The sequence below is a fragment of the Cricetulus griseus genome, chromosome 4, assembly GCF_003668045.3.
Source record: "Cricetulus griseus strain 17A/GY chromosome 4, alternate assembly CriGri-PICRH-1.0, whole genome shotgun sequence".
NCBI classification, from domain to species: domain Eukaryota; kingdom Metazoa; phylum Chordata; class Mammalia; order Rodentia; family Cricetidae; genus Cricetulus; species Cricetulus griseus.
Genome location: NC_048597.1, coordinates 42,041,428 through 42,054,956, shown reverse-complemented (window position 1 = coordinate 42,054,956; position 13,529 = coordinate 42,041,428). Strand labels below are relative to the sequence as shown.

General features: G+C 35.7%; 1 protein-coding gene across 3 annotated transcripts in view; it reads left to right on the top strand.

Moving 5' to 3' along the window:
* The window catches only part of Cip2a (cellular inhibitor of PP2A), a 30,190-nt gene extending 23,114 nt beyond the window's left edge, over positions 1-7,076 (top strand). For 2 of the 3 annotated variants that reach the window (XM_027412553.2, XM_027412555.2), the window contains 5 exons: positions 1,767-1,963; positions 2,941-3,054; positions 3,232-3,314; positions 4,276-4,415; positions 5,826-7,076. In XM_027412553.2, the coding sequence (XP_027268354.1) occupies positions 1,767-1,963; positions 2,941-3,054; positions 3,232-3,314; positions 4,276-4,415; positions 5,826-5,996 (705 nt within the window). In that variant the 3' untranslated portion in view covers positions 5,997-7,076. Of the gene's footprint in view, positions 1-1,766; positions 1,964-2,940; positions 3,055-3,231; positions 3,315-4,275; positions 4,416-5,825 lie in introns of those variants that run through there. The other variant, XR_004769912.1, reaches the window with a different exon arrangement.
* Positions 7,077-13,529: the final 6,453 nt, after the last annotated feature.

Genomic DNA, 13,529 nt, shown 5'->3' with positions numbered 1-13,529 from the left:
CAGGGGAAATGGTCCCATTCAAAATTGAGACAGGTCCTTCCACATCAATTAAACTAATCAGATAACCCCCAGAGACCCATTTACCAGGTCATTTCAGACTCTCTTAAGGTGTCAAGACTAACCATTACATGTATTAATATAATATAAAAAGCGTGATTTTCTGCAAAAATAAACCTTTTTTAGTATTTGTGTTTATTTTTAAAAATACACAAAAAAGTTTTAAAAAGGAGGATGTGTGTGTGTGTGTGTGTGTGTGTGTGTGTGTGTGTGTGTGTGTGTGTCTCGTCCACTCCCCCACTCCGTGCCCCTGTACACTCCCCCACCCCCGTATTTTAGCATGCTTTCATTTGTCTTGATGGATACATTGAACTTCTAAATGCCAAAAAATTAAATGAGTAATATTGAAAGGGTTTATTCCTCTCACTTTTCATAGTATTCTCTTACATTGTATGTTTTTTGGGCATCTTATTCATTTTATTACACAGTTTAATGTTTTATCTATATTGTTGAAGAGCTCATAAAATAACACTAATTGTTATCCCTTTTTATAGTCTGTGCCTTAAAAGTAATAGGGTTGGCACAGGTTTCTATCAGACATTTAAAAATTTTTTTAATGTAAAGTGGTAGACAGTATCCATTCCTTATTCTAATTACTGCTTATTTAGGCTGTGTTCCCTAGTTAATTAGTTAATACTAGCTTAATTTTAAATGCTAGGTCAGTATCTATGATTTTAGTATCTTGTTCTTGATTCTTACCTGAAATGAAAAAAACTGATGTGTGTAAACTTAGCAGATTAGGGTTGATGGCTACCCCTAAGGACTGTGTCTTTTCACCTGAGTAATATATGGAGAGTTAATTTTTTTAATCTTTTGGCTGTGTGTATTTCTATTCTGGTCATGTTGAAATTGCTTTTGTTGGAACAGTCTATTAAATTAAAGCTTATAATGGTGTAGTTTTAGTCTTCAAACTTTGAAAGCCTAAATGCTTCAAAATCTGTAATGTTGGACTGATGAGATGGAGTAGTAGGTAAAGGCCTCTGTCACCAATCCTGATAAGCTGAGTCAGTCCCCAGAGCACAGATGGTGGAAAGAGAAATTTATTTCCACAAGTTTAAGTTCTGACCTCTACACATGCATAGCGATACACACACACACACACACACACACACACACACACATAAATAAATAAAACGATACAATTTTTAAAGTAACTTTTGAATCCTGTCATGATATGTGGGTAGAAAATTCTCCACTATAAAACTTTTATGTGTAAATTTTTAAAGCAAAAGTGCATAAAATTACCTGCAGGTTATATACATAAGGGAAGTGGAATATAAATAAATTTTGTGTTTAGATGTGGGTCTCATGTATTTGTTACATATGTGGAATATTCCAAAACCTTGAGGAATCTAAAGTAATTATTTTAAACCTGAATCAGATTTGGAACTAGTTAAGAATATACAACTAATATAGTTTTCTATAGTCCGGGAGATTCTAAATTAGTATTTGGTAGCTCTTTTAAATTGTGCAATTTATCAATTATGTATGTTTATATTGCATGTGTGAATTTATTAATACATTCTGAGAAGAGTGTTAGACAGTGTTGTTGTAGTGCCAACACCACATAGTGTTCTTAAGCTAAAATAACTAGGCAAAATAATTCAGTGGAACCACCACCAGCTATGTGATAGCATGTTTACCCAAGCATTTCGACATGGTGTGTGTATATCTGATAGTGGAAAATGCATGTTTCATTTCCTTTTGAGGCACGAACACTTGCAGGTATGTTAAGAGAAGCTGAGAGAAAAAACGAAGAGCTTGGTATATTGTTGAAGTCACAACAGCTGGAGTCGGAAAGAGCCCAGAATGATATTGAGCATCTCTTTCAACACAGTAAGAAGTTAGAGTCTGTGGCTAAAGAACATGAAATACTTACAAAGTCCTACATGGAACTTGTTCAAAGGTAAATCAAGTAAAAGTTTCTGTGTAAAGTTAAAATCTAAGTGAAAATGCCACATTTCCTCAACTCTAAATAATTTTTTTAAACATTTCTTAAATTGTCGTGACAACATGAAATATGTAGTTCATAAGAGATTTAGACTGCCTAAAAGTGAACTGAATGAGAATAACAATAGACATGCCACAGTGGATAGGGAAAAGACCATGAGGCCTCAGCCCTACACAAAGAACTACAGGCGACCAAGGAATGCTGGCAGTGAGAGAAATACTCTAGTTCAGGGAAGAGCAAACCTGTTGGTGTTCCAATACCAACCTGCAAATATACAAGTTGGTCACTAACTAATCACTATGGCCTAGAACAAGCAGTGCTTGATAGTCAAGCACTGTTGAATTAGCGATTATTGAATGACAGGGCAGCAGATGGCTCAATGCATGAAGGTACTTGCTATCAAGACTGGCAACCCAGGTTTGATCCTCTGAATATATATATATATATATATTGCATGTGTGTTTTCATATATGAAAACATATATCTGTTTTCAGCATATATATATATATATATATATATGGTGGAAGGAGAGAGCCACTGTACTCAGACATTCACACACTCACACCATAACAACACACATGTACCCCTCCTGCTCACAGAAATAATCAATATGTAATTGTAAAGGAATTATTGAATGAACTTAGGTGTCGCAATTAATATTAATATTAGAACTTACTGTTGGTCATTTCAGCAACTCAGAATTAGTTAAATATTGGAAATTTCATGTCATTTCGCCTAATACCACAGAAATTTGTGCTACTGCTTAACATACGTTTTAGTGTCATTGAGTATAATTTACTGTGCCATGCAATGAGCTCTTTAAGTAAATTGTATAGTTAAGGAGCATAAGCACTTATAATTTGATAGGCATTTCCAGGTGTCTATGCTGCTTTCTTCCATGAAAACACTGAGACATTTCCTTGTCTTTTTAGAAATGAGACTACTGAAAAGAAGAATACCGACTTACAGATCACTTGTGAGTCCCTGAACAAACAGATTGAGACAGTAAAAAAGTTGAATGAGTCACTCAAGCAGCAAAATGAAAAGTAAAACCTCTCGTTCTATACCCTAATTATTTGTTATTTTGCAAGTACAATGATTCTCTTTGTGTAGAATATTGTTTTTTATTCATAGCTACTAGACCTCTTCTTTTAGATTATAACAAATTTGTTAGACAATTGTACAAATAATTTTATTCAATAATTTTTCTTTTATAACTTCAGAACTATTGCTCAGTTAATGGAGAAAGAAGAACAGAGAAAAGAAGTCCAGAGCCAGTTAGTAGACAGAGAATGTAAATTATCAAGTAAGTGGCTTTGTTTGAGACACTATCTGTTTTCAGCATATTTTTCTTTGGAAGAAAATCAGAGCATTGGTTGTTTTAGTTTATTAGAACTATTTACTTCTCTTATTAATTTTAAGGATATTGTCTTGGTTATTCTTAACTTTGTGTGTATGTAGATAGCTGGATATATATATGCACATAAGTGAAAGTGGCCATGGAAGGAAATGTTGGATAAATTGATTTTCAGCAAAAGTAGTACCTGCTCTAAACTGCTGAGCCATCTCTTAAGCCCCAATTTCATTATTTATTAAACAACTTCCCTTTTCATGAGAGCATTTTCATTCATTTGATCAAGTAAAAAAATGTGGTCTTTTTCTTCAACTCTAGGGGTTACAAGAAATAATAGTCCTTTTAAAGGAAAATTTTTTATCATAACAGCAGGTGGCAGTGCTGGGTAACTTTAGAGTTACTAGTCTAGATGTTTTTATCTGTGAAATGACCATTACTCTTCTAACTCACCTTTCTTACTGTACAAAGACCAAGCTGCTTTATTTGCCATATTTTTTTATTCCCAGCTGTTTTCCAATAACTGTTAATCTCTGCATGTTCCATCCTGTCCTCATTCTGTCCTCCCGTCCTCTGTTTGCCATGCTTGTTTAGAGCAGAGGAAGTAGGCGAAAGACATAAAGACTTGCTATTTTATATAGAATACTGGCAAAAAGGAAGAATTTGTGGATATTTTGATTTATTTATTCTTTACATCTATTTTATGGCGGATAGAGGTTGCCTGTGTGGTAGGTTGTAGGGATTAATTCAGGTTATGGCTAACATTTTTACCTTCTGAGCTATCTCCCTCCCCTGAAGTATTTATTTTTAAGTCTGTAAATTTTATATAAACATATTTCCAACAAGCTATTTGATCATCTTCTTCTTTTCCTTTTATACTAGCTACTTAAGTGCATGACTGTATGTTTGTTTTTAGATTTGCATAAAAAAGCAATGTCCCAAGAAGAAAAGATTAATGTTTTACTAAAGGAAAAGGATGATAAGCAGGAAACCATTGATGTCCTTAGGAAAGAACTAAGCAGAACAGAACAGATAAGAAAAGAATTGAGTATTAAGGTGAGAGCCCTCAATTTTTCTTGCAGGAAAATGGGGAAAAAAAAATCGTTTCTGAACAGAATGAACATGTGTAGATGCAGGATTTCTATTGCTGTGAAAAGACTGCCCAGGCAACTCTCATAGAGGAAAGCATTTAATTGGGTCTGGCTTACAGTTCATTGTCCTCATGGTGTGCAGCATGTTGGGACACAGGCAGACATGGTGTTGCAAAGATAGAAGAATGAGACACTGGGCCTGCTTTGAGCATCTAAGTCTTCAAAGCCCACCCCAGTGACACACCTCCACCAACACAGCCACACCTACTCCACAAGGCCACACCTTCTAGTGATGCTACTACTCCCAGTGGGTCTATAGAGGCCATCTTCATTCAAACCACCACAGTAGATTCTAATTCTTTAGTAAATTTTTTCTTTTTTTTTTCTTTTTTTGGTTTTTGGAGTCAGGGTTGCTTTGTAGACCAGACTGGCCTAGAACTCACAGAGATCTGCCTGCCTCTGCCTCCCAAGTGCTGGGTTTAAAGGTATGTGCCACCAGTACCCGGAGGTTCTGTAGTAATTTAAAGTCATTAAAGATTTCTTAAGTGCATACTTGGAGCTTTTAAGTGTGAAGAGAATATAGAAAGGGATTCATAGGTCTTCATGTGGCATGAAGGTAGCTTTATTCTACTTACACAAGTGGTAAGGGATTCATAATTGTTTTAAACCCTATAATTTGCAAAGAACTCCTAAAATTGTTCTGTTGATTATCTTCTCTGACAAATATAAATATCAGATTTTAACACTTGTAACTTACTAATGAAGAAATGGAGTCTAAAGTTGTATATGATTCAAATAATAGACATTGTGAATTTTAATCTATATTTTAATGTATGTTATTATGATTGTACAACCTGAGAGGTGGCTGTGAATTGTGCTTTCTAATCTATTTACTTCCCGGAAGATAAGAACAGCCTAGCTTCAAAACTAACTACTCCAGAGCAAGTGTAACATAAGGAGCATTAAACTATTAAACTTCATGGAATGTTTATAGTTTGGGGAATCTGGATTAATCTGGTTATTTTTTAAGTACCGTGTAGCTGCTATATTGGTTCTGTCTGTGTGTGTGTGTGTGTGTGTGTGTGTGTGTGTGTATGAGAGAGAGAGAGAGAGAGAGAGAGAGAGAGAGAGAGAGAGAGAGAGAGAGAGCTACTTTGTAACCCAGACTGCCTTGAAACTTGCTATGTAAACTGTCTTGCCTACAGAAATCCACCTACTTCCTGTGTGCTGATTGCTATCTCTTTGGCTTTAAAAGATAATGTAAAAGTTCCATTTCCTATAAAGAATAAGAGACATTGAAAATATCTCAGATGGAAAAAAAAACATTCTGGCATATTTATTCTCTATTTCTTGTTATTCCTTCTTCATTCCTTAGGCTTCTTCCCTAGAAGTGCAGAAGGCTCAATTAGAAGGTCGTTTGGAAGAGAAAGAATCTTTGGTGAAACTTCAGCAAGAAGAGTTGAACAAACATTCTCACATGATAGCAATGATCCACAGTTTAAGTGGTGGAAAAATAAGCCCAGAAACTGTGAATCTCAGTATATAAACATTGTGGCTTTAGGGAAATTAAAATGAATACGTTTGATGTATTCATATATTGGAGGTGGCAGTCAATGAAGGAAATTGTGACTTCTAAACAGTTATCATCTGCTTACTCCTATTAACTTAGTAAAAATTCTAATTGAATTCATGTTTTATTTGGTCTTTGGAATATTAATTTTTTTAGATTTTATTGTTTGGTTTCTTTAATTTTCACTTTTACATGTCTTATGTATTCTTATTTATGATTGTATTCGTAGATTATTTCATATGGACCATGGATACATTTTCATAAATGTGCTTTTAAGCACTTTAGTGTGTAAACATGTTTGAGTAGACACACAGACTACAAGGACTGAAATGTCATCTTTCAGTAAAAAAGAGAAATGGTCTGATACTAAGTTAATTTCTCTCTAAAGTTAGCAGAAAATAGTAGATTGAAAGGAGTTTCTATTACTGCATTTAAAATTAATGTAAAGCCTAAAATCTAAATTTGAAAATGCAGTAGTTATCAGAAATAATATTTAGAAATTGGGAAGGATCCATTGTGTTAAATAATTATGTAGTCTCTTAAAATTAATAATTTGTAGAAATATTTGTAGAAATATTTGCAACTTTCTTCAGTTCTTTTGGCTTTTTTTTTTTCCTTGAGGCATCTCATATAGTAACCAAGGTGTATTTAACTCACTCACTTTCTGTTTCATTTTTTGTTCTTGCTTTTAATTTTGTTGTTGTTGACTTTTTGAGACGAGGTTCCTCTCTAATCCAAACTGATCTTGAATTCACTATGGAACCCATGCTGGTCTTGACTTACAATGATCTCCTGCTTCTGCATTCCCAAGGACTGGAATGTTAAGTGTGATTCACTATATCTGGCTGTGTTTTCTTAAAATGTGGTATGTTGACAAATCCATTCTTGTTTTCAAGGGTAATTAGATTTCTATTCTAGTTACAGTTAAATATGTTAGTTCCTGTAGTATACACATTTAATCTATAAATAGTTTTTTATTGAGCCATTAACTTTTAAAGCAAAAGTTAAGCATCCTTATTTAGGTATTTCAGTCATACAAGGGATTTTTTTTTTTTTAGCACTTTTCACTTGAATAAAATGTTGTAAGTGTAATGTGCTTAAGAAAACATTTTAGATCAATACTGTAGTTTCAGTTACATTGGCAAACTTTTATCTAAAAAATAGGAATAATAATGCATAAGTTTTAAATTGCACAAGATTCTGAGTTAGTGAAATCTTGTACTTTCCTGCTCTGTTTTGGATGAAGAGTCATCTCTTTGTCATGTTTCTACTGCATGGCCCACCTGCAATTTGGCTACTTACTAGTTAACTCATTTATCAAATCATGTTCTTAGGTAATATAATGCTGTATTCAACTAACCCTTATTTTATAGTACTTAATAATGGCTCCAAAACATGCAAAATCAGTTAGTTTGGATGTAATTATCATTATAATTAAAGGAAGTAGGATAACTACAATAATATTTTGAGATTAATACTATAATTAAATAACTCATTACAGCATTTTTATAATTACCATTTTTAATTATTCTCAATTGTTATTCCTTTGCAGTGCATAATTTATGAATTAAACTTTGTAGCTAGGTATAATAGTGTGTGCCTGTAACTCTCTTACTTTGAAAGCACAGACAGGTGGATCCTGAGTTCAAGGTCATTTGATCTGCACAGTGAGGACTTGGTTTATATAAGGATGAAGCTGTGGGGTTTGGTAGAACAGAAGTTATTTAAATTTTATGATATGTATTATAGAAAGATTCATAATACATATAGAACTCAGTACTGTCTCTGGTTAAGGGCATATGAAAGTTTTAGAATATTTCTTCAGGTAGATGGGGGCTGCTATATTCCAATATATTGCTAGTATCCTTTCTCAAAGTAGAGTCATTTCACTCTTTCCTCTCTGAAGGAAAACCATCTTTCATCACTTTCTTTTGTTTCTTGAAGCACATTTCTTGACGTTCCTATTGTTCTTTAACACTTAATACTTTGGGTACTTTTCTGTGTGTGTTTTTGTTTCTTTTATTTTGTTTCTGGTTCTGTGTACCTCAGATTTTAAAAGCAAAAGTTTATATCTAAATACTTTTTTTTCTTTTCTAAAAAGTTTTAGTTAGGTTCACACTATTTTATCATAATTGAGGATTTAGGGATGATTGGTACATGTATACAATGTCTCAAAAGAAAAAAATGAGAAATTCATCACTAGTATTAGTCAAATCTGCTTAAATTTCTTGGGGGATAAGTCTTCTAAAATACACACTATCATATTTCCTTTCACTATACTTACAACCTAAATAAATAATGTTCTTTTGATTGATTCAAGTTTAGTCTAAGCTATTTATTAATTTAATATGGGGATAGAAAGATAATGTTGTATCTTAGGAAGAAATCAGATTAGTGATTCTTTGGATCTTAATGTCATAAAGAATATCTGAAGATTGGAGGAAGATTCCTCATGAATTAGGTTTGTTATTTTAGGCTGTGGAAGACATAGGGTCATACTCATAACTATTAAACTCTGCAACTGTAGCACAAAAGCAGCCTGGGACAGTAAATAAGTATATATTTCTAGCTGGGTTCTAGCAAACCCTGTTACCCAAAACTGTCAATGATTTGATATTAAATATTGAATTTGCCCACTAAGAAATTTTTGGGAATCTTTGTCTTATGATCTGTTTTGTTTGCTAATAACTGCTACCTAATTTTTGTATTTTCTCTTATCTTGCTAGATTGTGTCTTTTACTTTTTTGTATTTATATATAGAACAGATGACTTATAGATATTGTGTAACTGGGACTGATTTCTTAAATCTCTTCTGACAATAGTTTTAATTCCATCCTCCACTTAAGAGTTAATATTGTAACACAATATATATCAGTGTTTCTAAACTTTCCTAATGCTGCAACCCTTTAACACAGTTCCTCATGTTGTAGCGACCCCCGACCATAAAATTATTTTTGTTGCTACAGCATAACTGTAATTTTGCTACTGTTATGAATCATATGTAAATATCTGTGTTTTCAGATGATCCTAGGTGACTACCATGAAAGGGCCTTTCGACACCACCCCAAAGTGGTGGTGTGCAACCTACAGGTTGAGAACCACTGATATATATAGAATGTAAATCTTGCTTCTCTATAGCACCATTAATCACGTTCTCCTTTATGCTCTAGTTGACAGTGTATGTTGTCTATATGTAAATAATAATTCCCATGCAGTATTACAATATTTGCTTTAAGTAGGTAAATGGAAAAACCTCAGCTGTTATCAATATATTTAGCTATTTGCTTGTAGTGATGCAGAGTAGTTTATTATAACATGACTTGTGGGTTTGGGAACATTGCTGTCAAGAGACACCATGACTACAACAACTCTTATAAAGGAACATTTAATTGGGGCTAACTTACAGTTTCAGAGGCTTAGTCCATTAACATCATAGTAGAACACAATGGCATGCAAGCAGATGGTGCTAGAGAAAGACCTGAGAGTTCTACATCTTGATCTTCAGGCAAAAGTAAGTGAACTGTTGCTGGGTGAAGCTTGAGCATAGAAGACCTCAAAGCGCACCCCCCACCATGACACACTTCCTCCAACAAAGTCATACCTACTCCAAAGCCACACCTCCTAGTAGTTCCACTTCCTGTGGGGGCCATTTTCTTTCAAACCACCATAGGGAGTAATAACTAAGTTGTAGGCAGAATCAGCCAATACCAATTTTCTCTTATAATTTTTAGATATTTGGATTAAACCTTTTGTTTCTAGTTCCTAGCTAAATCAATTATTAAATTGGCAGTTACCAATTTTCCTTTATTTTTAATGGCAGAAATTGAACATTCTTGTAATGTAATGATAAATGACAAATACCAGTAAATTGCATCATTTATATTGGGATAATTGAAGTACTTAACAGTTTTGCAGTTAACACAACATGTTCATGTGTTGAGACAGTGAGTGTACAGGTGCATTGTTACAAGTGAGATACAAGCTTTTTGTTCTATATTTGAAGAAAAGAAATAATGGATGTTAAGAATGTTGAAGACAGCCAGGCAGTTGTGGCCAGCCTGGTTTACAGAGTGAGTTCCAGGACAACCAGGACTGTTTCATAGAGAAACTGTTGAGAAAAAAATAAAAAATAACAACAAAATGACTGACCAGGAAAGCACCCCACAGCTGCAGCAGGTATTCTCTGGGAATCTGCCATCCAGAATTTCTAGGGAAGCAAGGTGACAAGAAAAGCAGGTAGGTGAGCTTCAAACCCTGGATATCCCTTCGCTCCTGCCGTGCTTTCTGCCATGGTGACAGTGAACTAAACCTCTGAACTTTAAGCCACCACAATTAAATGCTTTCCTTTATAAAAGTTGTAGTGGTCATGGTGTCTCTTCACAGCAGTAAAAACCCTAACTGAGAAGTTGGTACCAGGGAATGGGTATTGATGTGATAGGCCCGACCATGCTTTTGTTTGGAGAAATATGGTACTTTGGACTAGAAAAGCAGTTGGGTACTTTAAGTGGGTTTAATGGACCATAGTAGAAGCATGGAAGACCGTGGTGCTCAGATTTGAACTGTGGGGGCTCAGCTCAAGAGCTTTCAGAGGTAAGGAGTATTAGCATATGGCCTAGAGAAAATTCTTGTAGTATTTTGGTGAAGAATGTGGCCACTTTCTGCTCTTGTCTAAAAATTTACCTGAGGCTAAATTGAAGAGTTTTGGGTTGATTCTGTTTGCAGAAGACATTTCAACACAGCCTGGTGTTAGCTGTGTCTTGTGGTTATTAGTTCGTAGTTTTATGCAGGTCTGTAATGGAAAAATACCAAATGTACAATTAAAGGAGAAAGGGGCACCACAGAATGGAATGAAGCCAAGTCCTGTGTTCAAAAAGATAAACAGATTTTTAAAAAGCCTCATGCTGAGTGGAATAAAGGGAGTGATAACCCCAGGTCAAGACACCACCCCCCCACCCCCGCCAGCTAAGTTTCAAGCTTGTGAAAGGGAATTAAAAGCTTGGGACAAGATGGAGTGATATGTGCCTTGTGAGGCCCAGCACTCACAAGGCAGGGGCCAGCCTGGTCTAAACATCAAAAAAAAAAAAAAAAACAGAAAGTTGGTGAAGATGTAATTGAGCAAAGGGCCCAAGTTCCAATCCCAGTAAACTTGGCAGCTTCAGCTATATGGCTCTAGCTTTAGAGTCAAGGACAAGAGAAAGGGGTTTATGGAATCTCCCTCTGAGACTAAGGAAAGCCACTGAGGCCAGGCATGTATCAGGAGTGTCCCTGCAAGGAAGCCTATAGAGGCCATTGCATGAAGCTACAAGGATGAATAATATTGGAGACCCCATAATGTTAGAGATGCCAGAGTAGCGGGATGCCTGCCGAGGAAAGCTGCTAATGGAGTGGAACAAGCAGTCAACAAAAATGAAAGGATTGGCAATCTGAAGCGCATTTTGACATCAGACATGGAAATGCCCAGCTGGTTTTCAGCCTTGCTCTGGTCCAGTATTGACTCACTATGCTCCCTTCCCTACATTTTGGAATGGTAATGTATATCCTATGCCATTATATGTTGGAAGTACGTGATCTGCTTTTTCATTTTGATTTTTACAGGGGATTACACTTAAGAGATTACATGAATCTTAGAAGAAACTTTGAACTTTGAAATAAGTTTGAGACTGTTATAGACTATGGGGACTTTGGAAGTTGGACTAAATGCATCCTGCATTATGATATGGCCACAAGGCTTTGGGGGCCTGCAAGTGGAATGTGGTGGTTTGAATAAAAATGGCCCTCATGGACTCATAGGGAGTTGCACTATTAGGAGATATGACTTTGTTGTAGTGTGTCACAGGCAGGGCTTTGAGGTTCCAGGCAGGCCTAGTGGTTCACTGGCTCTTCCTGCTATCCTCTAATCCAGAGGTAGAACTCTCAGCTACTTCTCCACCATGTCTGCCTGTATCCTGCCATGATTCCCACCATAATGATAGTAGGCTAAATCTCTGAACTGTAAACAAGGCCCAATTAAATGTTTTCCTTCAAAAAAGTGGTCATGGTGTCTCTTCACAGCAATAGAAACCTCAACTAAGACACCAATAGACTAAGCAGATCTTGGTGGAATACCCTGCTTTCCTCCCTCCTGTGGACCCCCTCAGTGCCCTCCCCAATTGATCCCAGTTTCTAAGTGTTAGATTCCAATATCTATAAACACAATTTCACCAAGAATTGTCATAGCAACATCTATCAGTATTCCAGAATAATTCCCGCCCAAGCAACACAGTCACCACATATTCCTAACAATGAGAGAGGGCAACAGAAAACAAGGGGCAACACACTCACCCAACAAAGAAAGGCAAGAACAGATATAAGCCCCTAGAATTACAATCATCCCAAGTCCAGATGCCTAATGCCAGCATAAAAACAATAACCTGGACAATATCTTCACTAGAGCACAACCCTACCACAGTAGGCCCTGAGAATTGCAGCATAGCTGAAGCACAAGAAAAAGACCTTTATGAATATGATAAAGGTCCTTAAAAAGGAAATTAATAGATCCCTTATAGACTTGAATATCCAAATAAACTGCAACTGGAAATAGAATCAATAAAACAGAATAAGGGAAATATGGGAATGAAAAATTTAGGAAATTGAACAGAGGCAAGCGACTCCAACAACACAAGACATGGAAGAGAATCTCAAGGATTGAAGACTTGATAGAAGAAACAATCAAAGAAAATGTTAAGTTTTACAAACTCTTGCCATAACCCTGGAACACTAAAAAGACTAATTCTAGTTATAATAGGAATAGAGGAAAGAGCAGAAACCCAAATCAAAGGCAGAGAAAGTGTTCTTGACAAAATTTCTCTAACCTATAGTAGGAAATGCTTATCTATGTAGAAGATGGATACAGAACACCAAGTAGACAAAGAAAGGTCCCTTTGACACATAATCAACTAAATCAACACAATAACACTAAACAGACAGGACAAAGAATATTAAAACCTGCCAGGGGAAAAGAACAGGTAACAAAGGCAGATGTATTAGAATAACATCTGACTTCTCAAAGGAGACTAAAAGCCAGAAGTGCCTGGACAGATATGCTGCAGACTAAGAGACTCAGACGCCAGCCGACACTACTATACTGTTGCTGACTTGGAGTGGGGCAACCCCCAGTTAGCACTAGGGTATATAAGAAGATCCATGAAGGCAATGGGGGCTCAACCTTTTCTATCTGAGGGGAAATTAAGTAAACACGAACTTGGTAACCTAAGGGAAAAAAAAAAAAAAAACACATTCCTGATGGTAACCTCTTTTACTTCTACTTAAATCTCTTTCTTGACAATCACTTGACTATACATCTTACTTTTACATCCATTTCTCCTCTACATCTCTTTTCTATACAGCCTCATCTTCCTTGCATCCACACAGCTGCAGCTGTACAACAGCTCTTTCACATAGCTCTTACACACACACACACACACACACACACACACACACACACACACACACACACACACACACACACTT